The 14,069-nt window shown below is 35.3% G+C and overlaps 1 protein-coding gene across 1 annotated transcript in view; it reads left to right on the top strand.

Moving 5' to 3' along the window:
- LOC128483838 (uncharacterized) overlaps window positions 1-14,069 on the top strand; it is a 64,554-nt gene that overhangs the window by 32,887 nt on the left and 17,598 nt on the right. The window contains exon 4 of the mRNA XM_053460137.1: window positions 12,093-12,286. Within this exon, the coding sequence (XP_053316112.1) occupies window positions 12,093-12,286 (194 nt within the window). The remainder of the gene's footprint in view (window positions 1-12,092; window positions 12,287-14,069) is intronic.

Consider the following 14,069-nt stretch of genomic DNA (forward strand, 5'->3'; position numbering starts at 1 on the left):
TGGCTTAGGAAAACTGACATTGATTTAATGATCTTGTTCTGAGAACGAACATAGTTACATCGTAATTTATAGACTGCAGGAACCAATGGTCCATTGAGTCTGTCATTCTAGCACACAGTGGTTACTATATAAGAAAGAAGATGAGCATTGATGTGTATTATATGACAAATACATAAACCTTTCATATTAACTCAATAGAACATTGTCACAAATAGAGTTCTTCCACTTGACAGGCTGCCTAGTAGATTATGAAAGACTTCCTAGGCTGAACTCCAGTATCCTTTACTTTGAAAAAAATCAAACACTGAACCGAAAATCCACTTACATCTTTCATGACTATTGACATATATGTCAGAGCAACAAGCTATTTATTTTTTCAATTCAATCATGTTATTATAATAACTACCACATGTCCCGTACGTGTGGGTAGTTGTTTAAGCTTAGAAAGATGATAAGATTACTGTCATTAATAAGTAATGTAGTTAATTCTTTTTGGGTTACATTTTTGACTGCCTTTTCTAATACATATTTTTTTGAGCGCAGACATATTGCAGATGTACCCAGACTTCTACTACAATGGCATCTTTTGCTCCCAATGAGAAAAATGAATGGCGCATATAAACCAGAGATTCATGGATTAAATGGATTGCGTACACTCAAAATGTGGCATAGCATTGTTGGGAGTGGGAGAACATGGCAATGTAGGATTTGTTAAGTAAGATATTCAAACATTTTTCACTGAGTTATAAAAGTAACATAGTTCTGTTTTGGACCATCATCACAGAATGATGAATCTTTATGTGTGGAAATAAAACCGAAAGCTTATGTATGCTGGCCTGAGAAAAAGGTATCCCTTTTGACTAAAGAAGATCTTGGACTATCTCCATTTTTCTTAAGCAGAACAAAAGACAACATATTAAAACAAAACAAAATAATATTCAAACTGTTTTGTAAAATATGACATATTAATCCCTGTAAATAAAGTTAAATAGTGTAAAATACAATAATTATCGAGCATTCCTGACATTCACATTTGATAAGTAAATTAAGCCAACTACCTTGTCTTGTTAAATGGGACTTTATCACTTCTTCTCCCATGGTCTACTTTGCAGATATATTGGATAGCCACACAAGTGGGATTTGGCCAGCAGTGCCCCATAATTGAGTGATCTGCCACAGGCTATAACTGGCATCATGTTGCATGAGCATAAAAATGTAATGTGTGGCCACACATATCCAGATACAACATCGTCTTCCCCGGTTTGGCCCTATGGGCACTGATATTTAGCTGCTGACTCTGTGTTTTCCATATAAAGTAAGGGACTAACTCTTGTTTTAAATATATATGGCTATATTATGATATATAATTTGTTACTACTTGCTATTATAATATAACATATTAGATTGCACAACCTATTGTAGGTAACATTGTCCATCTGCTGAAATCAGTTGGAAATGGAACATTCCACATTCAGAGATCAAAATGTGAGAAAAGCTAATATCTAATATAAATATGGCTATTTTTGGGCAAGTCTAACAAAGACGTATACATCTCCACCAAGAACATAAATTTCTTAGTATTGTGTAGTGCAGATCCCTACTTATTTTGGCAGCTCTTACACGTATCCTTAATAGAATTCATATGGGACTTCAAATAATGACAATGTTTGGAGGCGGGCCAGCTAGTAAGTAATTTAAACATCACAGGAAATTAAATTTTAGATTTCGATTTTGCGTAAAGTTTTCTGTAATGAAAATGTCACACATAAATTATGAAGTCTGATTATGTTCTTTTTTTCCCTGACTTTTTAATAAAATAATAGAGGTACTTGACAGTCAGGAACAAATGCATATTTTATGTGAATGGAATTACGTTCACCTAGCCCCCTTTGGAAATAATAGAACAGATGTTAGTCCTGCTATATCAGTTATCAGGTGCTCAGTTAAACAGCATCAAACACAAGAATTTATTAAAAACCCTATCAGGGTTATTGCCATTTAAAGCGGCAGTTAGTCTACTAGATTTTTAAGGACATTTATTTCTTTTTAATAAAATCGTGTAACCATGTCACTTTAATGTCTTTACGACTAGCTTACTTTTTTGTTTGTCACTTCCCGAATGCCAAGTTATCGCTTGTTTAAAGAATGCTTTTTTTTTTTTTTTTTGTACTCTTTGTACTCTTAATTAGTGATTTGGTTTAATTGTCTGAAGTACTAGAAATTAGCACTGCAAAAAGAAACTAGTAATCCCAGGTATAAAACAGTTCTTAAATGACATCATAGGTTTATTGATCCATTCAGTGTGCAAAAATCTCTTGGTTCCCATGGTGATTGCGCAGGGCTCCAGAAAAGCTATCATTATACATATAGAATAATTAACTCCAATGTAAAATGCTAAAAGCTTAAAAAAAAATACTCATTATTTTGAAAAACTTATCACCACCGCCCCAGATATTATAGGTTTGATGCATTTAAGCCTTTTTTTGTGACTGGGCAGTTACACAGCTCAATGAGCGCTACATAGCATTAAATATATAATATATTAATTGTATTTAAGAAAGGGTAAATCATGTAAAAGAATACCCTGATTTTTTTGCATTTGTTTCTTATTACAGAATATGCGATACGTCTACAACATTATCTTCTAACCTAAAAAAAATTGTTTAGATGGGCAACCTATTGGATTACGCTTTACCAGTTTTTGTTTCAAAAACCATATGGTTTGGATGCTGCCTAAACCATGTAACCAATCATGAGAAATGGTATCAAGTAGCCATCTCCTTTAGATGTTTCTGTTATGCCTCTTTTAATATTTAGGAACATATGAACCAACAAGAGGCCCAGTCGTGCGTCTTATAGTTTTAGGCCTTTGAGCACCATGAGATTGCTCAACGCATTCATCATCGTTTCAGGGAAACAATGTGTATATTACACTGGGGTCTGACCACCTGTTGAATGGCTGTGTGTAATTTTGTCATTTTTGCTTCGTTAGTTGTCTGGTGACCTGTGAAACATGTTATCTGTATGAAAGGGTTATTATAACGCTAACCTAAAACAATGTGAAAAGTGTGTGTATAATAGGAATCTCCAATGTGATTGTGATCATTCCCGTGTAATATATGACATAATCCAGACTCTAATAAGGAGTGAGATTATGCACCTGGATTTATATGGCTCTATTATTTGAATTTCTCCACCCCTTGGTAAATGATTTAAATGGCCTTGACCTCAGTCTGACTGCACGGATTAATGTGGTATAATGATTGCTGAGGCTATCATTGCAGCAGGCATCATTAATTATCCTTATTGATTGTAGCTTTCAAAGATAAAGCATTATGCTGACTGGAATATACCCTTTTTCTTGCAAGGTCAAAGAAAAATTGGACGGCTAAATACTTGCATTAAAAAACAGGACAGAAGTATCCTCATAGACAATTAAGTAATTAACATTCAATTAAGGTCCAGTCACAGGTTTTAGCGTGGTTTACATGATACCATGTTTGCAAGTTATTTTTCTGGAAACGTACATTGTATATATTAAAAAAGAAGCATAAGGTAAATATATGGTACAGCAATATGCTAAGAAAATACATACGTACTGATGTACTGCATGCTATTCCTCATGTCATAAATGAAGACATAGTTTTACAGCACTATTTATGTGGGTATGTCCAGTGAGTACAAGAAAAAATTATGACTCGTACACAACTGCCGGAGAGTCAAGTTTAAAAAAGTTGAAGAAAGCAAGCGACTTGTGTATTCTTTCCACTCCATTCAACTTCACTTTGCATCCCCTGGGATTAGATGAATGCCAACTGGGATGAGGCGGTCAAAAGTAATACAAAATACCTATGGGGGGCGGTAGAAGCCATCTATGGGCCCTACAACCCCATCTCCTGGCTATTGGAAAGTGAAAATGAAACCAGCAGCATTAACCTTTTGCAGAGACCCCATCCTGTACATCCCGCCTATATTTCCATGCCAGGTCTGTGGGGGGAATTGTATAGATATGTATCTCCATGTGTTTATACCTCTCTTGTCTCTTTGGTGCTCTAATCCATGTCAATCTTAATTGTTTACTAGCCTTGGTAATCCCAAAACCATGATGATGATTTCATGGGTTATGCTGGCCTGTACTTGCACACTATTTGGCATACTGATCATTGGTTACCTCTAACCACTAGTACCTACAGCCTCTGCTCTAGATCCCCCTTGGTCCTAGGTACCCTATATGTGGTAGTTGAAGAGGTACCCAGAACATATGAGTACTCATTAGCTTAACCAAAGGGGAAAGGGACTGTGGAATTTGATGACCCTGGTGCTAGCACAGGGTACCTTAGTCCTAGAGCCCATCTCCAGATGCTATTTTACAGATCAGCACAGAAGGAAAAAGATCCGGAGACATTTGCGCGTGAACCAGTCACCAAATAAGTGTATGTGATTGGGCATTTCTGGCTGGCTACAACCTGTGAAAACCTTTTTACTCACTTAAAAAACCTGTATATTTAAAATAATAAAGTTAAAAATATAGAGATGATTGTCTGTATAAAATAAGTATTTTAATAGACAAATGTGTTTTGAGTCTGCAGTAATCAGCACAATATAAACTTCCTGAAACGGACAAATGTTGAAATACATAATCTAGAGTTTCACCACCACCCACAAAGGATGCGGAAACGCAGTGTCTGATTTAATCATTCTCAAATTCCAAGGCTGTTTTTTATTTCATCCGTGTTTCTTTTTTTCATATCTTTTTATGGGAAAACCATGGATGAAGAGTTTAATGAGCTCGCTTTAGAATAGAAAGGTCATTGGGGGATCTATTGGGGCAATGTAAAGAGTGCTTGCCAGTTAGTAACACATAGCAGTGATTTTAAATGTAAAGTATGTAAACATCACTCATATCACCTAGCGTTTCCATTCTTTGGCATCTGAATTCTTTGAACTCCTAGCTAAAATCTTTGACTGAGAACTTGCCTGTTTTTGGAAGAATTCATATTTAATATTTCTTTTAATATTTAATATACATTCTTTACTTGCGGGGCTGTCAGACATTAAACTGTATATTGGTATATCCTTGGCAAAGTTTGTCTTTCAGAAGCAGCTTAAGAAAGCCTAATTTGTCCCTTTTGTTATTTTACTAACAAAGCAGAATGGGATGGAGGTGATAAAGCCCCAGTGTAGTAATGTAGTAAAGGTGTAATTTGAGGAAGACTGTGTCTGTCAGCTGTATCGTAGGGTGAGTTTTGTCCTACAAATGCAGTTCATCTGGTGAAGTATGTTGTAGCCCTCAAGGACTTCATACACTAACAAACCTGCTGTCTCCATTCTCGAGGTGAGTTCTTACCTGCCCTGCCTTAAGCATTACTCAATTATGTTATTACCACTACTGAGACTACTGAATCAGCTCAAATATTACATGATGATAATGGCAGCCTCCAGGTCTGCAGCTAAACAAGTAAAGTGAGTAAAGTTGAATAAAACTAATTTGTTGTCAAAGCTTACCTACCTTACTGTATGCAGAACTGCATTTTATGCTCATGGAGAATTCTTTTTTTCCATGGGACTTCTTCCTTAAGATTGTTGCTTCCATGGCATATACATATGATGGGTTTCTAATATGTACATGGTTTATTTTAGTCTGTATTAGAGTTAGATTGTGGGGAAACTGCAGGCAACATTCTCCCTTTATCATCACTGGATGCCTTTTGGCCACTGACTTCATGCACAACAATCTTATCATCCTTGTCCAAACTGTCCCTTGCTTTCTGTCTCAATCCTCCTCAATTTTCTATTAGATTGTAAACTCGCCAGAGCTTATCCTTCTGTACAGTTGGTTATATTGTGGTTATATTGTAAATGTTAACGTTGCATGTGTATTCTCTCCTTTTATGGAACAGCAATATGTAATCTATTTTTGCTTTATAAATAAAATGAGATCATGATATAAAGAATGACATCATCTTGCAGTCCAGTTACAAGTGCCATTATTGTTTTTTGATGTTAGCAATGGCAGTTATTAAACACAAGTGTTGAGTCCAGAACTTAAATCTTTTTTTTTAATGATGATGTCAAAGCCAAGTTTGTATGCTATATATCTCACCTGAATCAAAGCAGGTATAGATCTATCTGCAACCTATCTACATACACAGCACATTTAACAAAACTCAAAACATGACACTTGAAAAACGAATTAACCAATTAGTGCTTAGAACTTAAAATTGGTTGATGTAATACATAAAAGATGGTGTATAATATCGTTGGTGCTTTAATTATTGCTGCTTTTCCGTTGATTAAGTGGTGTAGAGGGCCACTCGTTCAGCGTGAAACTCTGTTCAGTTTGCCTTTCCGACGTGTATAATAAGATTCACAAAACACTACAGGGAAAGACTTAAATTATAAATCCTACAAATAACGTGTGTGCTTGATCTGCCGCGTTGCCCAAAATCCCCCTTTATCATTATTAGGAATGTTTGCCTGCAGCTACGTTCTGGTGACAAGCCTACATGTTTACCGCTTGCTAGTGACATACAGAACACGTTAAGCAGCTTGTAGGATATATTTGTATGACATGAATCAATACTTTGCTTGTAACAATATAGCAGGTGATTTGAAGGATTTCTGAAATTCTGCTTGCTTTTGGCGAATATGAAGACAAAACGTTACAAACATAATTAACCGTAATTGATATTCAGGTTATTCTCCAGACTAATCATGTATTAGGGATACGAGTAGCTGCAGAATTACAGCCTCCTTGTAGTGTCAGGAAGCTCTGCGTGCATTCCTCGCTTCTAAAATATACATGAAAGCATTGTCTCATAGGAACAGGACACTGAAAGACAGCGAGTAATTTGGAGAAATTAAAATATGTATACACAGTAGCAAGTACAAGCTCAATGTGAACCACATTAAAGATTTGTCACTGAACTGAAATCAAGCACAGAGAAATTACTTCCAATTAAATATATGTTGGGTGGTTATGTATTATTCTTAATAATTTAAATAATACACCATTATATATTAATGAAGTTGAGGTTACACAATTAACTTTGCCTTGTTCGCCTTCTATAGCTTGATCTTTTATTCTAAGTCATGAAATCACCCAACACAATCAAAGTAAAAAATCAATGGCATCTGAAACAGCCTGCACTTTTGTTCGGTGTATTGTTAAGATACATATGTTTAATAGATTAGTTTGCACACAAAAAGTAGTCTCCTCTGCACACGCTTGGAAGTAATTGAGATCTGTATGTAAAACTGGGGTTGGAATCACCAACGTAATTAAGCTGTTTAGGACTGGGAGGACCTTGTAAGACTTAACTTTGGCTGTAACTAATAAACAGAACTAAAACATTGAACTTGCCTTAGTACCGGACTCTGATAGGCTTCACTTCCACGCTACGGAGTTTAAAGATGGTGCTAAAAGAGAAATGTTATTTCTATTTCTATGTAACGTGACTTCTGTTTCTGTTGAACACAAGGTTATCGTCTAAATGTTTTAACTGCACATGAAATGTGATGTGTGTGACAATCTCAGCCCCACTGCAGCCCCTTTGCTACTAAAATTACTTTTGGCGTTGGGCTTTTGTGGAGCCTTCCTTTAAGAGTAGGTTCTTATCTTGACAAGACCTGATGCCATTAGCAGTATTGCAGGGCATTATTATTTGTCAGAATAGGGTTCAAAAGTTGTAAAAAGCAGGTGCAAGTATGAGTGAAGACTGATATGCTGAGATTTTGTTAGTCAGTGTAATGAAAGGCTGCCGTTACCGCGTGCTATAAGGAGAGGGAGACTTGTAAAACCAATAAGGAAAACAGAATGCAAAACTCTATGGGGTCTATCTACAAAACCTTGGGTTTAGTCAGTGTTCGGGGTTAACAGTTGGAAACTTAAGACAATGTGTGGTGAAAGCAGTGAGTGTTCATTGAACACCTCATGATTCAGTGCCCATGATTTTCAGAGATTTATATTTTTATTTATATGACTTAATTAAGTAATTGGTTAACAAAATACTTTTTTTTTTAGTTTTGAATTATCATTCACATGGCAAGGAAGACAGAAACCACAAACCATTACGTTTTAAAACTGTTGTCCTTGACTCTATATCAGCTACAAATTTTGATGGCGTTTATATGGTTTGAGTTGAAGTTGATACTATTTATTGAACCCATGTCGAAAAAGATGTAGGTCGTGCAAGCTTTAGCGACCACAGCTTTCTCGTGCACAGACTTTATATCTCTATTTACGTTGTTCCAATAAAAAACAGCAACTTTGACTAGACTCCATTTCTCCTGGGCTGACATGGTCTTTTAAATGGAATAGCTTAGGAAACCCTGTGAACATTTTAGGAAATTAATAGTTCAACACTTATTCTGTTGTAAGAAATATCTAATATGATTTTTTTTCATAGTAATTCTTATCTTCCTGGAAAGTTTAAGCACAAGATGTATCTAGGTTTGAGGTTTCTTTACAGTTTTGAAGCTGTAGTCCTGTGACAAAAGGACACAACTGTAGTAGGCTGAATAGAGTTGGTGCCATAGCTGGATTTAAGTGTTTAAAATGAATATTACTAATAATAAACTTACATGTCCAAGTTTTTTTGGTTAACCTACTAGATAGAACTCAAGATGTCTCTATTACATTTCTCCAGATGGAACAGCACCTTTTTTGTTAGATGGTGTTGGATGTAGTTAATAATGTTACATTAATAATTTGAACACCTACTTTGTAGTACAGAGGAACAGTCTGGGGAACACATTGTCTTCTCAATATTTTATTGTCTATGAGAAATAGTTTGAGAATTGATTTGCTATTGTGCCACTGCTTTTTACCTCGGTTGTTTTGTTCTTGTGCTATGATCTAAGATGCCAGACTGAGCTGTGACTCAGGCCTTGAAACTTGTTTCACACGAGCTTTGATTTTTATATAATGTCAACCAAACCCGCTGCACTGTATGAGTGTACACTATGCAGAGCCAAATATTTCTCCATGGAAAGCAATACTAATACAGAAATGAGAATGAAAATAATTAATTTGCATCAACATGGAGAACCTTAATTTAGAATTTCTCTCACTTAGATCAGATTGATGGCATGCATTGGTCAATCCTCTTGAGGAGTCATAATAAGAGCTTTTACTATGTGAACACCACTAAATTTTTATGTTGCTTCACTGCTATAATATTTTTTTACTTTCATTATTGTAACATTAGCCAAAGTGTGACATCCAACTGTATAACTAAAACTAAGTTTTAGGGAGGAATGTCAGATGTTTCCTTGAGGAACAACACAGTCTGTTGTAGGACATGTTATACATTACCACAGGTTTGGAACTAAATCTGGTTAATCTATATAGCTAATTATTCATTTCTGGCACATATTTATTGTCCTTTATTATAAGTATAATCACCATAGGTGTTACTACCATATATATATAATTCTCCCTGTGACAATATCTAATACGGTGATGTTGCTGAAGCTAAGGTAGAGAACTTCCTGAAGGAAACAGGATGGTATTATTCTGAGCACTTAAAGGAATATAACAGGTTGATACATAACGTAAATTTGAATTTTCCATAAAGTAGCAGAGAATTAGGGTCGTAATGGGTGCAAGGTATGACGTAATGCAACATAACGCATGTAAAACAGTAGGATTATCTCCATCAACAAATCAGACTAATCGTGCCAACCTGAATTATAAGATAAGATTCCTCTGCACAAGAGAACCAACTTAGGCAGCTTGGATATAAATGGATCATAAATATACACTGCATACGCATGGCCACATCCCATTCCCTTAGAATGATATAATTAGGAGTAAGGGTTTCTGGCCGAGCACCTTGTTTAGCCTCAGTCATATAGATAGGTTTGGGAATAAGCACAGGGGCAGTTTGTCCTAGTATCCATTTGTGAATTACCCAGTGGGCAGCTATATGCATGTGCTGTCCTGGAGCCGTTGGCAATCAAGCATGTATCAGTGTTACTTTAGCTGGACAAATATATATATACAGACTGATTACATCTCAGTACTCTGCAACAATAGGCTCCTTGAAAGACCACTATGGAGCAAATTTCTACAAATCTGTCTAGGCAGAGATGGGACATATCCTGCCCTTCTATACAATGACTGGGAGAAAGAGCCCCCTACCAGCTAGAACAATGTAGGACAGTAAAAAATATATGAAATTAATGTTAATATACCAGGGGGCAAAATGCATTTAATAGTAGAGGGGTAGATGTTGTGAAGGATGATATTCACAAATGAAGGACTGTGGATGGCAGAAGATGACAAAGGTTTAAAAGTATTGAGAAAGGGTGTTCACTAGGGAACAAAGTATGTAAGGCCTGTGGGGGGTAAGAGTGATTTTTTAGTAGGGTGAGGCATTTGAAGGCTCAGGTTGAATCTTTTTATACTGGATGGTTGCTCCTATGATAAAAGAAGTCAGCCAATTGTTATCTGTATTATAACTTGTTATATGCGTACACAGTGCATTCAGTTACCATTACCCACTGCATTATTGTTTAGAACACCGTGTAACACTTAGGGTCCAAACAGGTAAACTAATATAAAACAAATTAAACGTTCTCATAATGGTTGTTATGGTTGTCCAAATGCCCTGCATGTAGAAGGATAAAAGCAGTTGCTTTCAACACCAGATGGCATTTGTATAAAAAACCCCCCACATAATTAATAGGCGTCAAATTATCCCCTTCATGTTGGACCCTTTATCAAAATATGCATTTGCTACATGGATATGCATATTAAAGGGAGCAGTTTCTTGGCTAAGACATTTAAATGTTAATTCCTCGATAGTAGAAGTGAGCTTTTAATACCTCAGTGATCTCTTCTCCCCATCACTTGAAAATATACACTTTTTTTTATAAAACAATTTACATTTAGTGAAACCCATAAACTGAAGGCTGATGTGATCCAGGTATAACATCATTACAATTCCATGCCGGGTATTTGATCTCAGTTCATCTTTTGCTCCAGTATGCACCAGTCTCTGTGCTTATACCATCAACGCCAAACATTTCCCAGGAATCATCGTTTTGTCTTGTTCAAGTGCTGCCTATAGGAAGATGAGTTTTGATATTACTTCTATTTTGGCTGAAGTTTGTATTTGGTTGACTTCCAGGTACTAGCAGGAATGTAAATATGGAATGAATCAACTTTTTCCACATTTTCTTTACCAGTACTTTTATGAAGAACAGATTTTCCACAGAGGAAATTAAAAAGTACATAAAACTGAGAAACTGTGGTGTTACTGAGAACAGCATCAGCTTTCAATGCCATTTTATAACTAGTGGCATATATACAAATGTTATTAATAGAGACTACAAAGTTTGTTTCAATTAGCTTTGTTTTTCTTCAGGACGATGAATTATCGCTGTTTGCCCAGAATAACATCTTTTTTTTTCTTGTAAATTGATGTTTATTGTTATTGGTTACCCTTCAAAAAATGTTAATTTTTTTTCTTATGTGATTCATATGTTCGCTTTTTCCGTGTTAATTGGCTGAATTTAAAAGGTCATTCATAATTTTCTGGAGTCTGCAAACATTGTTTTTGCTGTGATTTACGCCTGAACCTTTTTTTTTTTCCACTTATTTTAAGCAATGAAAACTGTGCATTCTGTTTAGGTTTCAATTTGAGTGGTGTTCTATCTTGATCTTAATGATTTCTAGAATAATGCCTGCATTTATTTTTATCCTTCCTTTGCCATCTGTACATGTAATATTCATTTAAAGTCAATTGAAATGGACAGCACCAAAAAACCCTAACTTTACACAAAAAGATATCTGGGTTACCATCTAAACGAAATCCACATGTAAAACAGATGCTATAAATATGTATTTAGAACAACATGCCTTGATCGTTTTCGGAATGGCATCTATAAGCTGCAAAATCACATTGCATAGCTCCCCATAGAGTTTGTGAGATAGATGTTATTTTGCTTACATGTCCTAAAGAATATGTATTTTTCCCCTTGTGACTTTAAGAAAAATGTTTTATTGTTCTCGTGTCAGATGGACCTCTCAAAGAAGGAAGTCATGGAACCTTCTTATGTTTGTTATGTTTCTTCTCTTGAATGAGCAGTTAGATGAGATCTCGCTTCCACGTCTGAAGCCATCAAGACCAGAGAGTGGACCTCTTTATGCAAGGATAGAGAAACCACACCAGTACCTGAAGGCCACCTTACCCAAGTCATCTGTAAATGAGCTTGATATTGGTTGGAAGCCACAAATAACAACCTACAATGTTCAGTTTGGCAGGCCAACAAGATCTAGGTATAGATAAAGATAATATTGTATATATTATCCTATGATGTCTTTCTTTTATAATGCAGCTTTGCTATTTATTAATAGAGCAGATCTTGGTGGATATACAGACCTTATATTGCATAGTACAAACTTAAATGTGTATAGTAACAGACTTTGTATACAGTGATTAGAATAACTAATATAACTCAAAATACTAGACATACTAATTAAGCGATAGCAACAAATTTACATTTCAGGTTGACAAACTGTTACCCATAAGTGCTGTAGTCAAAAGTCAATTTCAAAGAACATTTTTGTAGATAATTTAATAGACCCATAATAGGCCCAGCTATAATGTAAGAGGAAAAATCTTCTTAAGAGAAAAAACATTCTCCTTCGCTGAATTAGCAGATAAAGCCATAGTATGGTAATAAAGTGATGATATCATAACAAATAAAGTAGTTCCGGGAAACAATACAGTACTAGGAATCTTTGGGGTCACTTAGATATTTTCTTGTTCTCCATGAAAACAGCTAGCTCTGCTAACAGATTTGCTAAAGGGTTTCCAGTCATCAATTAACTTGGATTAGTGAACACAACGTGCCAGTAGAACACAGGAGTGATAAAGGACCTCTGTACTATAAATATATTCCATTAAAAAGCAGCTGTTTCCATCTACAATAGTCACTTAAAACATTAATAAAGTCTTCATACATGTCTATTTCTGATCTATTTGATGTTATTTTAATGGACAACATTTGCTTTTCGAAAACAGGGACATTTCTAAGTGACCCCAAACTTTTGAATGGTAGTGTGTGTGTGTGTGTGTGTGTGTGTGTGTGTGTGTGTGTGTGTGTGTGTGTGTGTGTGTGTGTGTGTGTATATATATATATATATATATATATATATATATATATATATATATATATATATATATGGAACAGACAGACCTATTTTTAGATACAAATATTTGCCAAAACAAAATTAAATCAACTTCATGAATAAGACTTTAAGAAGTTTTTACTTTTTATGCTAGATCCACATAATCCACATAATTAGGCTTTTCAGAAGAAAAAGCCATGTCATCTGAATCTAATGCATATGTAAAATAATCTATATCATCAATAGCAGATGTAGAAGGGAAACCGTTTGATTACTTTTCTAACTGACTAGCAATCAACGTGATGAAGCTACTTTAATACTGAAAATCTTTTAAGACCATGACAATATTCTAAAAGGATTTGCAAGCAAGATGGATGGTTTCCAGGAGGGAACCCAAACCATACCACACGAATGAATGTCATTATCTTTCTCTTTGTTCTCTTGCTTACTGCCATGCCACCCAGTAAAGTAACTGTAAATGGCCCGAACTGACTTAAACTTCAAGAAGAAGAAAATGAACATTTTATGAATAAAAAAAATCTTTTGTGGGAAAACCCTTCAGCATCAGATGTTTGAGTGTTCTTCTAAATGCTGCTTAAGCATCAATGGGAACCTAGAGGAAATTTCGAAGAAAACATGACAAATTCAGCAGGGAGAATTCTAATAAACTATATACTGCTAAACGGTGATTTAGACAGTGTCTGCCTGCCTGATATGTATTGCATTAAACAAGTACTACAAGTACACTGCCACCACCCATATACAAAGTATATAAGACTAAATTATTCTCATTATCACAAATACAACAATCTATCTGTATATCCATCTATCTATCTATCTATCTATCTATCTATCTATCTATCTATCTATCTATCTATCTATCTATCTTTCTATCTACCCTTTGAAATCTACAATACCCCTGAATGAT

Source organism: Spea bombifrons, chromosome 3 (genome assembly GCF_027358695.1).
Source record: "Spea bombifrons isolate aSpeBom1 chromosome 3, aSpeBom1.2.pri, whole genome shotgun sequence".
NCBI lineage: Eukaryota > Metazoa > Chordata > Amphibia > Anura > Pelobatidae > Spea > Spea bombifrons.